Source organism: Trichosurus vulpecula, chromosome 3, assembly GCF_011100635.1.
Source record: "Trichosurus vulpecula isolate mTriVul1 chromosome 3, mTriVul1.pri, whole genome shotgun sequence".
NCBI lineage: Eukaryota > Metazoa > Chordata > Mammalia > Diprotodontia > Phalangeridae > Trichosurus > Trichosurus vulpecula.
In genome coordinates this window covers 276,449,563-276,465,408 of record NC_050575.1, presented here as the reverse complement: position 1 = coordinate 276,465,408, position 15,846 = coordinate 276,449,563, and the positions used below count along the sequence as shown (strand labels likewise).

Here is a 15,846-nt window from a genome sequence, read left to right as displayed (position 1 = left end):
GACGGCTCCCCGGGCCTTCTCTGCGTCCCAAGGGCACATTGCCTAGCACCTGCGCGGACGGCCCCGGGATGGCTGCTACCGCTAACCTGGCGTGGGAGAGAGGGAGGGCCAGCCGCCGGGGCTCCGCTGCCACTGAGAGAGCCGCTGCTCGGGGCGCTGTCCTAAGGCGTCTGTCCGGCCTCAGAGCGAGCCGGCTTCGGGGGAGCGCTCTTAGCCGTTTTTTTTCCGAATTCCTGTGGTTGCCCTGGCTCTCGAGGGTTTCCCCACAACATCACTGCTGTTGCAGAAAGCTTATACGCACGTATAATTGTGGGGAACAGTTTTCACCCCCGCCCTCCCACATATTTATGTAGCCATATAAAGATATACATACATGTGTTTATGGATCTATAATGGTGGAGAGCAGTTTTCCCACAAAAATCACTGCTAACGCAGGAAGCTTTATATATGTGTGTATATGTATGTATACGTATGGATGTATATGTATACACCTAGGTGTACATATATGGACATACACAGATGTGTGTGTGTGTGTGTGTATATATGTATATATAAAATTATGGGGAACAATTTCCCCACAAAATCACAGCTAATACAGCAAGCTACTATATATGCACGCATAACAGAAGGATATATTTATATATACACGCACATATAACTAGCATATAGGTATATTTACACACATATATATGCACACACATAGCAACTGTATTTTGTTGTTGTTCAGGTGTTCAGTTATGTCTGACTTTACTGTGACCCCATGGACTTTGTCTGTGGTGTTTTCTTGGCAAAGATTCTGGAGTGGTTTGCCATTTCCTTCTTCAGTGTGTCCCCATTTTACAAATGAGAAACTGAGGTAAATAGGGGTCAAGTGGCTTGCCCAGGGTCACCCAGCTAGTAAGTGTCTGAGGCTGGATTTGAACTCAGGTCTTCCTGACTCCAGGCCCAATGCTCTGTCCATCGCACCACTAACACCTATTCCCTGACTATTAAATATGGTGTCTGCCTAGAGGTACACTGGAGAAGGCAAAGGCACATCCAGCAACACTAATACATCTTTGTGGAGTTTTGGAGCCCAGATGTAAGGGCTGCTCCTTCTGATTCATTTTTGGGAAAACCAGACTTGGTCATCATCCACTACTATGAGCTAGGGTGTTCATTACAGGTCAGTGTATGTGTGTGTGTGTGTGTGTGTGTGTGTGTGTGTGTGTTGTTGTTGTTGTTGTTCAGTTGTTTTCCATTGTATATGACTTCATGACCCCATTTGGGGTTTTCTTGGTAAAGATATTGGAGTGATTTGCCATTTCCTTCTCTGCCTCATTTAACAGATGAGGAAACAAGCCAACAGGGTTAAATGGCTTGCCCAGGGTCAAACAGCTAGTAAGCGTCTGAGGACAGATTTGATCTCAGGAAGATGAGTCTTTCTGACAGCAGGTCTGGCACTCTATCTGCTGCACCATCTATCTGCCCTATGTATATGTATATGTGTGTACACATACATATACACATGTGTATATGTTTGTATCTGGACATGTGCATGCACATGTATCACAGCTGCTGTATATGTATAGATATATACACATATGCGCACATACAGTGAGCATATCTACATATATATCATAATTAGTGTATACATATATACATACACATACATAGTGAGTGTATATATATGTATCACAGATAAATATATACATATAGATAGCATATCTGTATAGATACATTTCATAGCAAGGTGTATATCCATATATACATATATTGTGGCAAGTGCATATGCTTATATGTGTATATATACATATCATAATGAGGTTAGTTGAATGATATTTTACACCCAGCCAGGTGTCTGATAAAAAAGCAAAGACTGAAGGTGCAAGCACTGTGAGTTTCTTCCAACGTGCTTCTAGAACAGAGGTTCTTAACCTGGGATCTAGGAACCCCTCCAAGGCTCCCTCCAAGGATCCACAAATAGATTTCATGGAGTCTGTGAATTTGGGTGGGAAAATAAATTACGTCTTTGTTTTTACTAACCTCTAACTGAAATGTATTGTTTTCTTCGATTATGACTGTAGACAACAATAATATTCTGAGAAGGGGTCCACAAGCTTCACTAGACTGCCAAAGGGATCCATGACATGCAAAAAGGTTAAGAACCTTTGGACTAGAAGTAAGAATATGTCTTGCTCCAGGCTTGTAGTTTTAGTATGAAATAAGGTATGATTCAGTCCTTGAAGGAAAAAGACACATATTGGAAGATTTTCCACAGCAAACCACATCTTGAATCATACAACTGACCAAGAGGTCTCTGTTTTTTGGTTGGTCATTACAGAAAAGGATTTGGTGAAGAGACTGAAATGTATACTTAAATGTGTACTCAATACCTCCAATAATGTCTTCCACATATATGTTAAGATCATACTAGATTCCTTTAATTTTTTACATGGTAGGAAGGACCAGATTTATGAGTTTATTGGTATAGGAACTTCTGGTGAAGAATATCCCTCTACTAATGCATAGGATTCCTTTATAGATTTAATAAGGTTAAATCAACATTTTGTTGCCCACCAGACCTAACAATAGGGAACAGAAACTATGGGCTAAATATTGGTGAACTGTCAGCTAGAGCGGAGGAGAGAGGGACTAAGAAGATGGAGGAGGATTATAATAACAATGATAGCACTTTCGTGATGCCTTAAGGTGGCGAAGTGCTTTATAGGTGTTATCTCCTTTGATCTTCATAACAATCCTGTAAGGTAGCTACAATTATTATCTCCATTTAACGGATGGGGAAACAGGCTGAAAGATTTTAAGTGACCTTCCCAGAGTCACATAGCTAGGCATGATTCAAACTCAGGTTTATCCATTGGCCCACCCAGCTGCCTCAGAAGAAGGAAAATATCAATACTGTACAATGAAATGCAATCAGTACCTCTAATGCTAGCACTTTTAACACTGGCCAAGGCAGTGAAAAATGCTCTCTCACTTTTCCAGACAGACAGCTTTGATCTACCATCGCTTTCCCACTCTATCTCAATATGTCGATTTTAACTAAATTTTATATGTATAAAAATATTAGTGGAAGAAATCCACCCATCTCTTAACCCCCAAACCCACACTCTGTAGTATATTTCTGTTGGCATAATACTAATCAGACAACACACATTTATTAAGTGATTATTATGTGCCAGGCTCTGTGCTAGGCTCTAGGGATATAGGGATAGATAAACACACACAAAATGAAACAACCCCTTCCCTAAAGGACCCCTTCTATTGAAAGAATCAATATATATACATTTTAATATAATAATAGTTAGCATTTACATATAGTTTTAAAGTTTGTAAAATGATTTATAAATATTAGCTCATTTGATCCTCACAACAAATTTTATCTCCATTTTACAGATGAAGAAGTTTAAATACATAGTTAAGTGATTTGTCCAGGGTCATATAGCTAGTAAGCATCTAAGACTGGATATGAATTTAGGTTTATCCTGACTCCAGGTCTGGGGCACTGTTCCACCTAACTGCCTACAACACTATATATATAAAATAGTTGGTGGGAAAGAGGTGTTAACACCTAGGGGAATAAGAAAATGCCTCTTCTAGGAGGTTGTACTTGAAATGAGCTTTGAAGGAAACTAGGGATTCCAAGAGATAGAGGTAACATTCCTGGCATGGGGGCATATCTGTGCAAAAGTGTGGAAACAGGCGATGAAATTTTTTGTGCAAAGAATAGCAAGTGGACCTTTTGGGCTGGACTGTGGAGTGATAGAAGAGGAGTCAAGTGTAATAAAATTGGAAAGGTAAACTGAGATAGAGATTAGTTCTCTAAGGTTAACTTGGCTATGATTGCAAAAAAAATAAGGAAGAAGCTTATACTTTTAGTTAATTGCAAAGTAGCTCTTAGAAAGTGGGCCTGTTTCTGGCATTTAACTAAAGAGATTTAAACATTATTTACATTTATACTCAATACCTTTCATATGGTAGAGGTGAATGCTTGTTTGTCCCCCATTACTTATTTAGGAGAAAAGATTCTAAATGTCCTGTTCAACTGTTGAAAGGCAGGAAGAGTAAGATGAAACTCATGGCTCTGGTATCAAGGAGACAAAAAGAGCTTCCTTCAGTGAGCTAACTCCTTCTAGGAAGCTCTGGACAGTGTGACACAGATTTTTTTGGTCGTCTGGATTGTTGGACTGGCAGAAACCTCTTGTGTGTATGTGTGTGTGTGTGTGTGTGTGTGTGTGTGTGTGTGTGTAAGTAAGCCATATTTGGAGAAAATATAGGCAGCCTAGCTAAGTTTAGTAGAGAAGCTGTCTCAGAGATGTATTGGCTATAATGTGATAATTAACAAGTCATTTAACCTCTCAGTGCCTCAGGCAATTTTCTAGTATTACAAATTTCAGAATGATTGGATCTGCATGGTAGAGGGAGTTTTCTCATCAGGAGTTCCATTCCCTATACCAATGAAATCAGTCAATAAACATTTATTAAGTGCCTACTATGTGCCAGGCACAGTGCTGAAATCACTGGACTGCACCAAAGTTTTGTTGTTGTTGTTGTTGTTTTTTGAAGAAACAGCCTTCTCTATGATTTTCTGTATAATTTAGAAAGAGTTGCTTCTTATTAGCAATTATGATCTAATAACTGAGTAAAATTGTTAGGAGAGCATACATTGTGTATTATTTTCAGATATGTGTCTTTTTTTCTTTAGGCTGTAACAGAGAAAATGACTGCTGGTTCAGTTTGTGTTCCTCAGATTATCCCATTAAGGGTCCCTTGTCCAGGAAAAAACAAACATGAAATAGATACCAATACGCTTGTAGAAATGAAATCAGGTAAGAATTAAGAATGACTTAAATCATTGCTGATAATACATAATACAGTGCTTACTTGGCTTACAGTATTTCTTTTCAAATTTGCTTTTTTTATATGCCTTTATAAAAAGTTCCTAGAGCCCCCTCAAACTTTACCAGGGAGTTAATCATTTCAGTGGGAAAACCAACATTTTTTATAAGAATAAAGAAAATATACATAGCTCCTTGGGGGGATACTTCTAAATGACTGATAGACAAAGTCTAACTGCGTAATGAAACATGTGATTTTTTTATGTTGTAGAAAAGATTGGTTTTCTGTTTACATAAATATAAAAACAAATGGATGTTACCATTTGGAAAGGGAAAAGATTGAGCCTTATAAATTATGTACATTTATGCAGTCTGCCCTGATGATTTTAGACTTTTGTATTTCATAGGATTCTAGGGTTTAGATCTGAAGGGGCCCTTGGAGGGACTAGCATATAACCCGCAGCTTCATTTTGCAGATGAGGAAACTGGCCAATCAATAAGCATTTATTAAGTACCTACTGTTAGGCTGAGAACAAAGCTCCAAACTGAAATAATTTGGAAATAAATTTATTAAGTTGTCCAGCAGAGGAGAGAGCCAAAAAATGGGGTGGCCCATCTCCCCTGCCCCCCATTTGTAGGTTACTCATAATGAGCGATCCAAACAAAGGAGGAAAGAAATAGTAACACTGGGCAACACAGAGGCAGTTTCCAAATAATACACATGGGTTGCTTCAGATGTGTAACAGAAGACTACTCACATTCCTTGCCTCAGTCTTTGGATCTGAGGGGGTTTCCAGTCAGTACAACCTAGGTCCTGAGTTAAGCATTAACCAAGTCTAGTCTCTCAGCAAAGGTTTAGTTTCTCAGCCACACAAGGCTAAGTTCAAAAAATGCAATAAAATTTTCCCACACTACTATATGTCATGTGCAGTAGTAGATGCTAGAGATGAAAAGATAAAAATGAAACAGCACTTGATCTCAAAGAGCTTGTAATCTATTTGGGGAAATACTACTTATATGTAAATGCAAAACTTATACAAAGTAAGTGTAGACTAATGATGGCATTGGGAAGGTCCTGATATAGGAGGTGGCACTTGAATGCATCTCTAAGAAGTAGAGGTGAGCCAGGAAAGCATTCTACCCATGGGGGACATCCAGTGCAAAGGCAGGAAGGTGGGAGTTGGGTTGTTCTGTGTGAGGAACAGCAAGTAGAATAGTTTGACTGTAATAAGCCTAGAAAGGCAAGTTTTAGCCAGATTGTGATAACCTTTAAAAGTTAAGCAGAGGAGTGGGTATTTTATCCCAGCAGCAATAGAGAGGAGCCACTGGAGCTTGTTGAGGAGGAGAATGAGCTAGTCAGACTTATGCTTCAGGAAAATTATTTTGATGGTGGTGTGGAAGTTCAGTAGAACTCTGAGGCAAAGAGACCACTTAGGAGCTATTGCAGTAGTCCTGCTCAGAGGTGGAAAAACTTAACTAGGATAGTGACTTTATGAATGGAGAGAAGGGGATAGATGACACAGAAGTTGTAAAAGTAGAATTGATAAACTTAGTGTAGAATTTAATATTGGGGTAATTTCAATTAGTATTTGATAGCTATGGTTGGAAACTTGGTTGACTTGGCAGTGCCTTTGATAGAAATAGGGAAATTAAGAAAAAGGTTTGGTTGAAAGGAAGGAAAATGAGTTCTATTTTGGACATGTAGAGTTTGAGATGCCTAAGAGACATCCAGTTGGAGAGGTCCAATAGGTAGTTATTGACATGGGAATGAAGGTTAAGAGAATAGAAAAAATAGTAGAGGCAATAAGTATGGCAACCTTTTTTCTAGTAGTTTGTGAAAAGGAGGAAAAAAGATAATATTTGAAGGAGTAGTAGAGTCAAAAGAAGAAAACTTTTAAAGGATGTGGACATGTTTGTGAGAATCAATAGATAGGAAGATATTGAAGATAAGAGAGAGAAGGAATAATCACATAGGCAGTCTGCTTAAAAAGATGGGATCAAGGATATAAGTAGAGGGATTATCTTTGGAGAGAAGGGCCACTTCTTCATCAGAGAGAAGCACAGAATCTCAGAGTTAGAAGAGACCACTACCATCATCCCTAAACCCACTGTTTCCTGAGGCAGCCCATTTCACTTTTAGATACTGCTAATTGTTAGGACATTGTTTTTCTTACATGAAGATGACATTTTTATATGGTATCTGTAATCTTTGCATATTGCTCCTAGTTCTGACCTCTGGAACTAAGAAGAACAAGTCTAATAGCTCTTCCAAGTGACAGACCTTCAAATACTTGAAGATAATTACCATATTCCCATGAACTTCTCTTTTCATTAGGCTAAACATCCCCAATTTATTCTACTAGTTCTATAAACTAGTTCCTTTCTCCTCACCATCTCGGGTGTTCTGTTGTGAGCCAAAGCTTGTTAATGTCTTTGTCAGAGCTATCCAAAATACTCCACACATGGTCTGACTTGAACAGAGTATATAGCAGGAGTATCAATCACTTCCCTTATTTTGACACTTTGTCTTTCTGGCGAATTTTTAGAAAATGTTATTAAAGAAATTATAGAAAATCTAGAAAAGGAAGCAGTTCCACCGATTATAGGAAAAGAGCAAGTCATGTTCCTTGACTTGGCGGTCAGTGGCTAAGTTGCCTATCTTAAAGACTTGGAAGTTCAGAAGATCTTCCTTGGGCAGGGGGAAGAGGCAGAAGGGCAAATATTCAAGTTATTGACAATTTATTACACTGAAATCTACCAGAGTTGGTTTTAATTTTGTGTAGGTAGGTTTGTCTGGCTTTTATATATTTATCTTGGTAAATATATATATATATATATATAAAAGGATGCTGTGGTCACGAAGAGCTAGGATGGCTTCATCAAGAAGAGGCCATATTAGATTAACTTTATTTCCTTTTTTTGACTGGATTATTAAACTGGTAGATAAAGGCAATGCTGTATTACAGTTTAACTAGATTTTAGGAAAGTATTTGTCAAGTCATGCTATTCTTGTGGAAAAAAACTGAGATCTGGGCTAGATAATGGTACAATTAAATGGAACTGATAATTGTTGACTCAAAGAATAGTAAATTCAGGTCTTCCTGACTCCAGGCTCAGAGCTATATCTCCTGTGTCTTCACCTAGCTGCCTAATGCATACACATATGAAATTCTTCAATAAGCCATAACAGCTATTTTATCACTAAATTAAAATATATTAAATACATGTAGATCATACAAAATATACAAAATAATAAATATTACAGAAATTGAAGATTCTTAATGTGTCTTTCATTTCTTAATTTTTCTATTCATGGAGTTAAAGCAGTGACTATAGGACATAGAACAGGGGCACATAAGAATCAATTTCTTTTTTAAAAAATGTTACTGTTTAAATGGTTTCTTGCTGACTAATTTGAAAAGTAATGAATACCTTCACAAATGATTTTTTATTTTCAGCTTTAATTCTCTCCCTCCTACATGTTCCTTCACACTCAGTAGAAGAAAGTAAAAAAAAAACCTGTTACAAACACGTATAGTCAAACAAAACAAATTCCAACATTAGCCATGTCCAAAAAAAAATAATCTGCACTCTGCATCCTTCACCTTTTTGGGTAATATTTTGGTATCATGAGTCCTTTGGAATTGTGTTATGTCATTGTGTTGATAAAAGTTCCTTAAGCCTTTCGAAGTTATTTGTCTTTACAATATTGTTGTTCTGATACATGATGTGTGTATGTCTATGTGCGTGTATGTTTAAAGAAGTTTTTTGCATTTATTTTCAAGAGATTTTAATCCCCCCAAATCATTCTCCTCTTCCCCACCCCTTACATTTGAATGTTTCGTCTTCAATGTAAAGAAAGTTTTGTCAGCTTCTTATTTACTTTTCTTTGATGGAACATTGGCACACACTGCCAGTCTTGGTGAGTGATAATCCCCAGCCCAATCAAACAATGAATTCAGCTTTTAAACATAACCAGAAAAACTGCTAGTGGATCCATTAGGGCTGGTGTGCTTGCCCTCTCCCTCTCTGTTAAAGGACAGCTAGCTCTGATTTCATATATGCAAAATACTTGGATTAAGTCCTAAAGATGCCGGGCTTTTAAAGAAAGGGGTTACATTCTTTCTCTAACTATTGGCCTTTTTATGCCTCCACTCCAGAGTCCAATGACAAGTTACTTAAAGCTTAGGTTTAGCTTATGTCTAGAGTCTCCCCAAAAGGGACAAAGGGATAATAAATCTGGATAGTGTTGATCAAGTATAGGACAATTATTTATTTCTTCTGCTCACAATAAATACTTAACACACATAAGACCCAGATGCTTGCATTGACAAAAATGTCAACAAGAAGCAGTTACTTATAATACTGTTATGCTTTCCTGGGAGGGTGATACTTAAAACAATCAAAAATGACCAGAAATGGAAAGCAGTTGTCAGAAGCATTAAATAAGCCTTGTTATGTTTCACATTAATTCTGTATTATCTCCCTCAAGGTCTGTGTCTTCTTCTGAGCCAGGCCAGAGCTTGGCTCCTCCTCCTATTCATGTTCCTCCTCCGTGCAGAGTATAGTGGCAGGTCACTCATTCTGCTGCCCATCAGCTCTGACAGTTAGACCTCTTACAATCACAAGGCTTCTTTGGACACTGGTCAACTCCCCCTCTCCTTTGCTGATTTATCACCTATGCTAATGGAAGGAAAGCAAAGAAGAAAAGGAAGCTAGAGGCCCAAAACCTAGGCTGAGACTATCTACATCAACACCTACCCTTTCACTGCCATGTTTACAGTTGATCATTTTTGGTGGTGTAGGGAAGTGGAGTCCCTTCTCAAACACTCATTGGAAGCCAGGTAAGGAAGAGTTTTTTGCCATATGTTGAATTGGAGGAAGAAAGTGAGACAGAAGCTATCTCTGCTATAGGGGGAGAATAGGAGGACCAATGGACCATCCAGTATTTGTTGTGTACATGTTCTCTCCAAAGTTACCAATGAGCTCCTAATTACCAAATCTAACGGTCTTTTCTCAGTCCTCAACTTTCTGAACCTATCTGCTGCATTTGACACTGTAGGCCACCTTCCACTACACGTTCTCTCCTCTCTGAGTTTTCATGGTACTACCCTTTCCTGGTTCACCTCCTACTGGTGTGACCTAATCTTCTTTTCTGGCTCATCATCCATATCACATCCCCCAAACTCTGCAGATGTTCCACAAGGTTCTAGGCCATTTTCTCTTTTTCTTCAGTACATTCCCTGTTGATAACCTCATTAGCTCCCGTGAGTTCAACTATCATCTTTATTCCCTTGACTTCTGGATCTATCTATCCATATCCAGTCTTTTCCCTGAGCTTCAGTCCCACATCACCAATTGTCTATTGGATGCTTTAAACGGCATATCTTGGAGGTAAGTCAAACTCAACATGTCAAAAACTGAAGTAATTTTCTTTCCTCCAAAGCCCTCCTCTGTTTTAAACTTCCCTGTTTCTGTAAAAGGCATCAACATCCTTCCAGTTTCCCAGGTTCATTGCATCAGCATTATCTGAGATGCCTCACTTTCCCTTATTCCACATTTCCAATCACTTGCCAAAGCTTGACTTTTCTACCTTCATAACATCTTCTCCATCTGACACTTTCTCTCCACTCATTACAGCTATCACCTTGGTTTAGATTTTTGTCTCCTCTTGCCTAGACTATTGCAACAGTCTTCTAATTGGTTTCTTTGCCTCAAGTCTCTCCTATACTCCACACTGCTGTCAAAGTAATTTTCCTTAAACACAGGTCTCACCATGTGACTTCCTCCTCAGTCAACTCCAGTGGCTTCCTATTGCTTTTAGGATCAAATCTAAACTCTGCTGTTTAACTTCTAAAGCCCTATAAAACCTGGCCCCAGCCTATATTTCTGGCCTCATTGGACACTACTCCCTCCACAACCAGCCATAGTGAACTTCTCTCTATTCCTCGTGAGCAAGACTTCATCTCCCATCTCACCTTTGTCCTGGCTGTCTACAATGCCTGGAATGCACTTTCTCCTTACTTCTGCCTCACAGAATCCTTCTTGTTCTTTAAGATGTAGCTCAGGTACCATCTTCTAGATGAAGCCTTTCCTGATTCACTTCAGTTGCTAGTGCCTTTCTTATCCGTTGTGTGTGTATACTTTGTATATATTTGTATTCATTTACTTTATACTTACCTGTGTACTTGTTTGCCTGATAAAAAAAAAAGTGAGATGCTTGCTAGTAGGGATTATTTGTTTCATTTTTTGTGCTTGTGTTACCAGCACCTACCACAGTGAGCTTTATAAATACATGTAGATTGAGCAGTAATATCCAGAGAGCTCAAGCTGAGAATGAGTTGAGGCTGGAGTGTGAAGTCAAGAGCAAATAAAATGGTCTTTAAAAGCTCTATTGGGAGAAAAGGGAAGATCAAAGAACAGATAGGACCTTTTCTTGGGGTAGATGGGATGATGATGACTGATAAAAGAGAGAAGGAAGAGCAGCTCAATTCTGTTCTCTCTGCCAAAGAGAATGACTTTTGTATTAGAAATAACAGACACAATTAGCTAGCGGAGAGTTGATACCCAAGATCCTGGAATCATAGAAATAGAGTTAGGATGTTAGAAGCCGTATAGTCCAACCCCCTTACTTTACAGATAAAGAAACTGAGGCCTAGAAAGTTAGATGACTTGCCCAAGGTTACACAAGTAGCAAACATGAGAGGAGGCAGTAAGAGAGCACATATTTTCAGTCTTCTTACCAGATTATGGGCTTTTTCATTGACATCCTCTGCCTGAAATAGTCTTCCTCCTCATCTCTACCTCCTGGCTTCCCTGGCATCCTTCAAGTCTCAGCTAAAATCTCATTTTTATTCCTGATCCCCTTTAATGCCATTGTATTCTTTTCTATTGATTATCTCCAGTTATCCTGTGTATAGTTCATTTGCATATAGTTTTTCCATGTTGTCTCTGACTGACCTCCTTGAGAACCTCCTCTCTCTGACTCCCTTGAGGCACTGGAAGAAATTAGGCTCATACTGACCCCTTACACCATATTCTACAATACATTCTGAGTTGACACATTACCTTAATATTCAAGATCATACTATAAAAATAAAAGAAAAACAGATCATATTTTGCAGCTATAGCGAGTAGAAGCATTCTTTTGTATGGGTGTGTTTTTAAACAACTTGGTTCATTATCATATGCTTTAAAAGGCAATTTTCATTTACCCAATAAGTTTAGGAATCCTGTAGTCTAGTCATTTACTAAAAGAGATTTTTTTCTACCAGCTTGTTTAGAGAGAAATTTTATTACCCATTTCTATATATCTTTAAAGTCTAATAGCCATGCATTCTAATAAACTCGCCATTTAAGCCCCAGCGTGGGGGCTTCAGAGACCAACACTGAAGTTTTTCAAGGGAGAGCTGAAATATTCATATAAATGTTAGCAGTAAAAATGGGGGGGTCATTGATCTCCTGTAGACTCACATAATGGGGTACAGTAGAGAAAAGACAAATGGGTGAGTTCTGAGAGGCACCAGAGCTATCTAAACTCTGGAGTATATTACCAATTAATTGCATTTAAATTATCTACGGAGGGAAGGAATAAAAGAAGCACTGTTGGCTCATTAGGAAAAAGGAGTTTAGAGGCCACCTTTCCAAGAATATAATAATCCTCTCACCCTCCTGGCCTAGTTTTGTGATCACAAACATAGTGCTTCCAAGGGTCTTGATGCACCATTGATGTTTTTTGACAATCATAATTGTTAGAAATTATGGCTGGACCCATCTTTTGTTGTTCTTTGTACCTTCCTTCTGAATAGGTACTTGGTGAAGGTTGATGATATCCAGGTCTCCCTCTCCCTCAAATACAAAGAAGACTTTGAAAGTAGGAGAGTGATCTCAGTATTGATCCTCAGGGTGAGGATGACTACTTGAGCCAATTTTTGTGAATCCATCAGCATACTAACTGGCAGCAAGCAGCTCTTGACTTGAGCTTGAATTTTAGCTTCGTGGGGTTTTTTATATTTATTTTCTAGCATTCACTTTTTAAAAATTTTGAGTTCCAAATTCTCTCTCTCTTTCTTCAGTCCCTCCTTCACCTGTTGCGAAAGACAAGCAATATGATATCTTTTATATATGTCAAATCATGCAAAACATTTCCCTATTGTTGTTGTTGTTCAGTCATTTCAGTCATGTCCAACTCATCATGACCCCATTTGGGGTTTCCTTTTCTTTCTTTTTTTTGGGAGGGGGGTAGGCAATTGGGGTTAAGTGACTTGCCCAGGGTCTCATAACTAGTGAGTGTCTGAGGCCAGGTTTGAAATCAGGAAGAGGAGTCTTCCTGACTCCATGTCCGGAACTCTCTATTTTGCCACCTAGCTGCCCCCAAAGTTTTCCATAACCTTCATAACAAATAAGTAAAAAAAAACAAATCATAATTTACTACTCTTTATGGATTATTTTTTCTGGTTCTTGTGTTATTTATGACATTTGTTTTATTTATGACTTCTAGATACCACGGGTGTCAACATATATTACACCTTGGATGGCAGCAAACCTGAGTTATTAAAGAAAAAAGGATATGGTGAAAATAGCACTTTTAAGTATACGGGACCAATCACTCTTCCTGATGGAAAAATACAAGTTAAAGCTATGGCAGTCTCAAAGTAAGTTAGCACTATATTTCTTCAAAAATTAATGTGACTCCATCAATTGGAGAATGGCTAAACAAGTTGTGGTATATGAATGTAATGGAATGCTATTGTGCTATAAGAAATGAGGAGCAGATGGACTTCATAATAAACTGGAAAGGCTTTCATGATCTGATGCTGAGTGAGGGGAGTAGAACCAGGAGAACATTATACACAATTACAGATACACGGTACCTATGATAACTAACTTTGATAGACTTGGCTCCTCTCAGCAATACAAGGTTCTAAGACAGCTCCAAAAGACTCATGATGGAAAAAGCTATCCACATCCAGAGAAAGAATCACAGAGTCTGAATGCAGATTGAAGCAAACTATTTGCTTTCTCTCTCTCTCTCTCTTTTTGGTTTTGTTTTTTGTTTCTCATGGTTCATTCCATTGGTTGTAATTCTTCTTTACAACTTCACTATTGTGAAAATAAGTTTAATGTGAAGGTATATATAGAACCTATATCAGATGACATGCCATCTTGCAGAGGGAGGTGGAAGGAGAGGAAGGGGGGAAATTTTGGAACTCAAAAACTTGTGGAACTGAGTGTTGTAAGCTAAAAATAAAAAATAAATTAAAAATTAGTGTGACTAAATAAACATTGATTAGGTGCTTACTATGTATAAGTCACTGTGCTAAATGCTGTGGATATAAATATACACAAGCAAAACAGTTGCTGACCTCTAAGAGGTTATGTTCTAATAAAGGAAGACATCTCCGATGGAGAGGGGTGACTGAGGAGGAGTCTTTTGACAAGGAAATCACAGGTATTAGGGTAATTAATTGACATTTCCTTTGCAGGAATAGTAGTGTTGATTTGATTCCAGTTTCGAGAACTCTAGAGACAGTGTCAAAGCCAGAAAGACTTGACTTCAAACCCTGCCCCTGTCTTATACATAGTTAACTTGGGCAAGTCATTTAACCTCTCACTACTCCAAGCACCTCACTAAGAGTATAAGTTGCAGAGAAGGTTCCAGCCTTAATTGGTTGAGGAAGTTCTCTATACCAGTGGGGTCAAATTCAAAAAGGAATGACCACCAAACCATCGTGTGCACGATGCCTATGGGCAACATATTGACTTAGTTTTAAAATGTAATATTATCTATCCTTTATTGCATTTTTATTTATTTTGTTAAATATTTCCCAGTTACATTTTCTTTTTTAAAAATTAACTCATTTATATTCAGTTTTCAACATCCACTTCCATAAGATTTTGAGTTTCAAATTTTCTCCCCCTCCCTTCCCAAGAGGGCATGCAATCTGATATAGGCTCTACATATACATTCATATTAAACATATTTTCACATTAGTCATGATGTAAAGAAGAATTAGAGCCAATGGGAGAAAACACGAAAAAGAAGAAACAAAACAAAACAAGGAAAGAAAAGGAGAGCAAATAGTATGCTTCCATCTGCATTCAGACTTCAAAGTTCTTTCTCTGGATGTGGATAGCACTTTCCATTGTGAGTCTTTTGGAGTTGTCTTAGATCCTTGCATTGCTGAGAAGAGCTAAATCTATCAAAGTCATCACACAATGTGGTTTGTTACTGTGTACAGTGTTCTCTTGGTTCTGCTTATTTCCATTTCCATTTTAACATAGTTTAGGCTGCACCCAGGGTTGTTGTGGGCCACATATGGCCTGTGGACCACGTGTTTGACAGCTCTTCTCTACATCAGTGAAATCACAAATTCGGTCCCTATCAGTATCTCAGAGCCTCAAGGGCTCTCAAGGGCTGGGCAAGAAGGGTATTTATGGCACATCATGCCATTATAATGGCTGAGAAAGAGCATGATAGATCTAGATCTGACCTAGAAATGCTAAATACTCACCAATCAGTGGCCTAGTATCTCTAGATGGAGCTTAAAGTACTGATTAGAGGTGGAAGCTGGAGCACAGGATCTTAGAAGCTTGAAGGCTGGTAGGGAGGAGATGGCCATTATTATATTATGACAGGCCTGATAAATTTTTTTTCCCATGGAAATGGTATATTATTATGGTTAATTTCTTTATGTTTCAGGCTTCAGTTTACTACATCAGAAACCCTTTTATTTTTTACCCCAGGATTTATTTTTGTTTCTTGGACTTATTACAGTACATGCTACCATATTCAACATATGTCCGTTGAATTAATTTAACACTTATTAAGTGTCTACTATGTATAAAGCATAAGCATAAAAAGAAAAAAAAATCTCCGCCCTCAAGGAGCTTACAGTCTGCTGGGTGTTGGATGATTTGTGTAATATAGTTGACTCTGGCCCCACTCTCTCAAAGCCAGATCTATTACTTTTAGCCCCTCTTAGGGTTCTTCAGGTACCCTGAAAGG

The 15,846-nt window shown here is 38.3% G+C and overlaps 1 protein-coding gene across 1 annotated transcript in view; it reads left to right on the top strand.

Annotated features, from left to right (window-relative positions):
- Positions 1–4,720: 4,720 nt before the first annotated feature.
- Positions 4,721–15,846, top strand: part of DZANK1 (double zinc ribbon and ankyrin repeat domains 1) — a 132,609-nt gene continuing 121,483 nt past the window's right edge. The window contains exons 1-2 of the mRNA XM_036751307.1: positions 4,721–4,829; positions 13,339–13,492. Of these exons, the coding sequence (XP_036607202.1) occupies positions 4,721–4,829; positions 13,339–13,492 (263 nt within the window). The remainder of the gene's footprint in view (positions 4,830–13,338; positions 13,493–15,846) is intronic.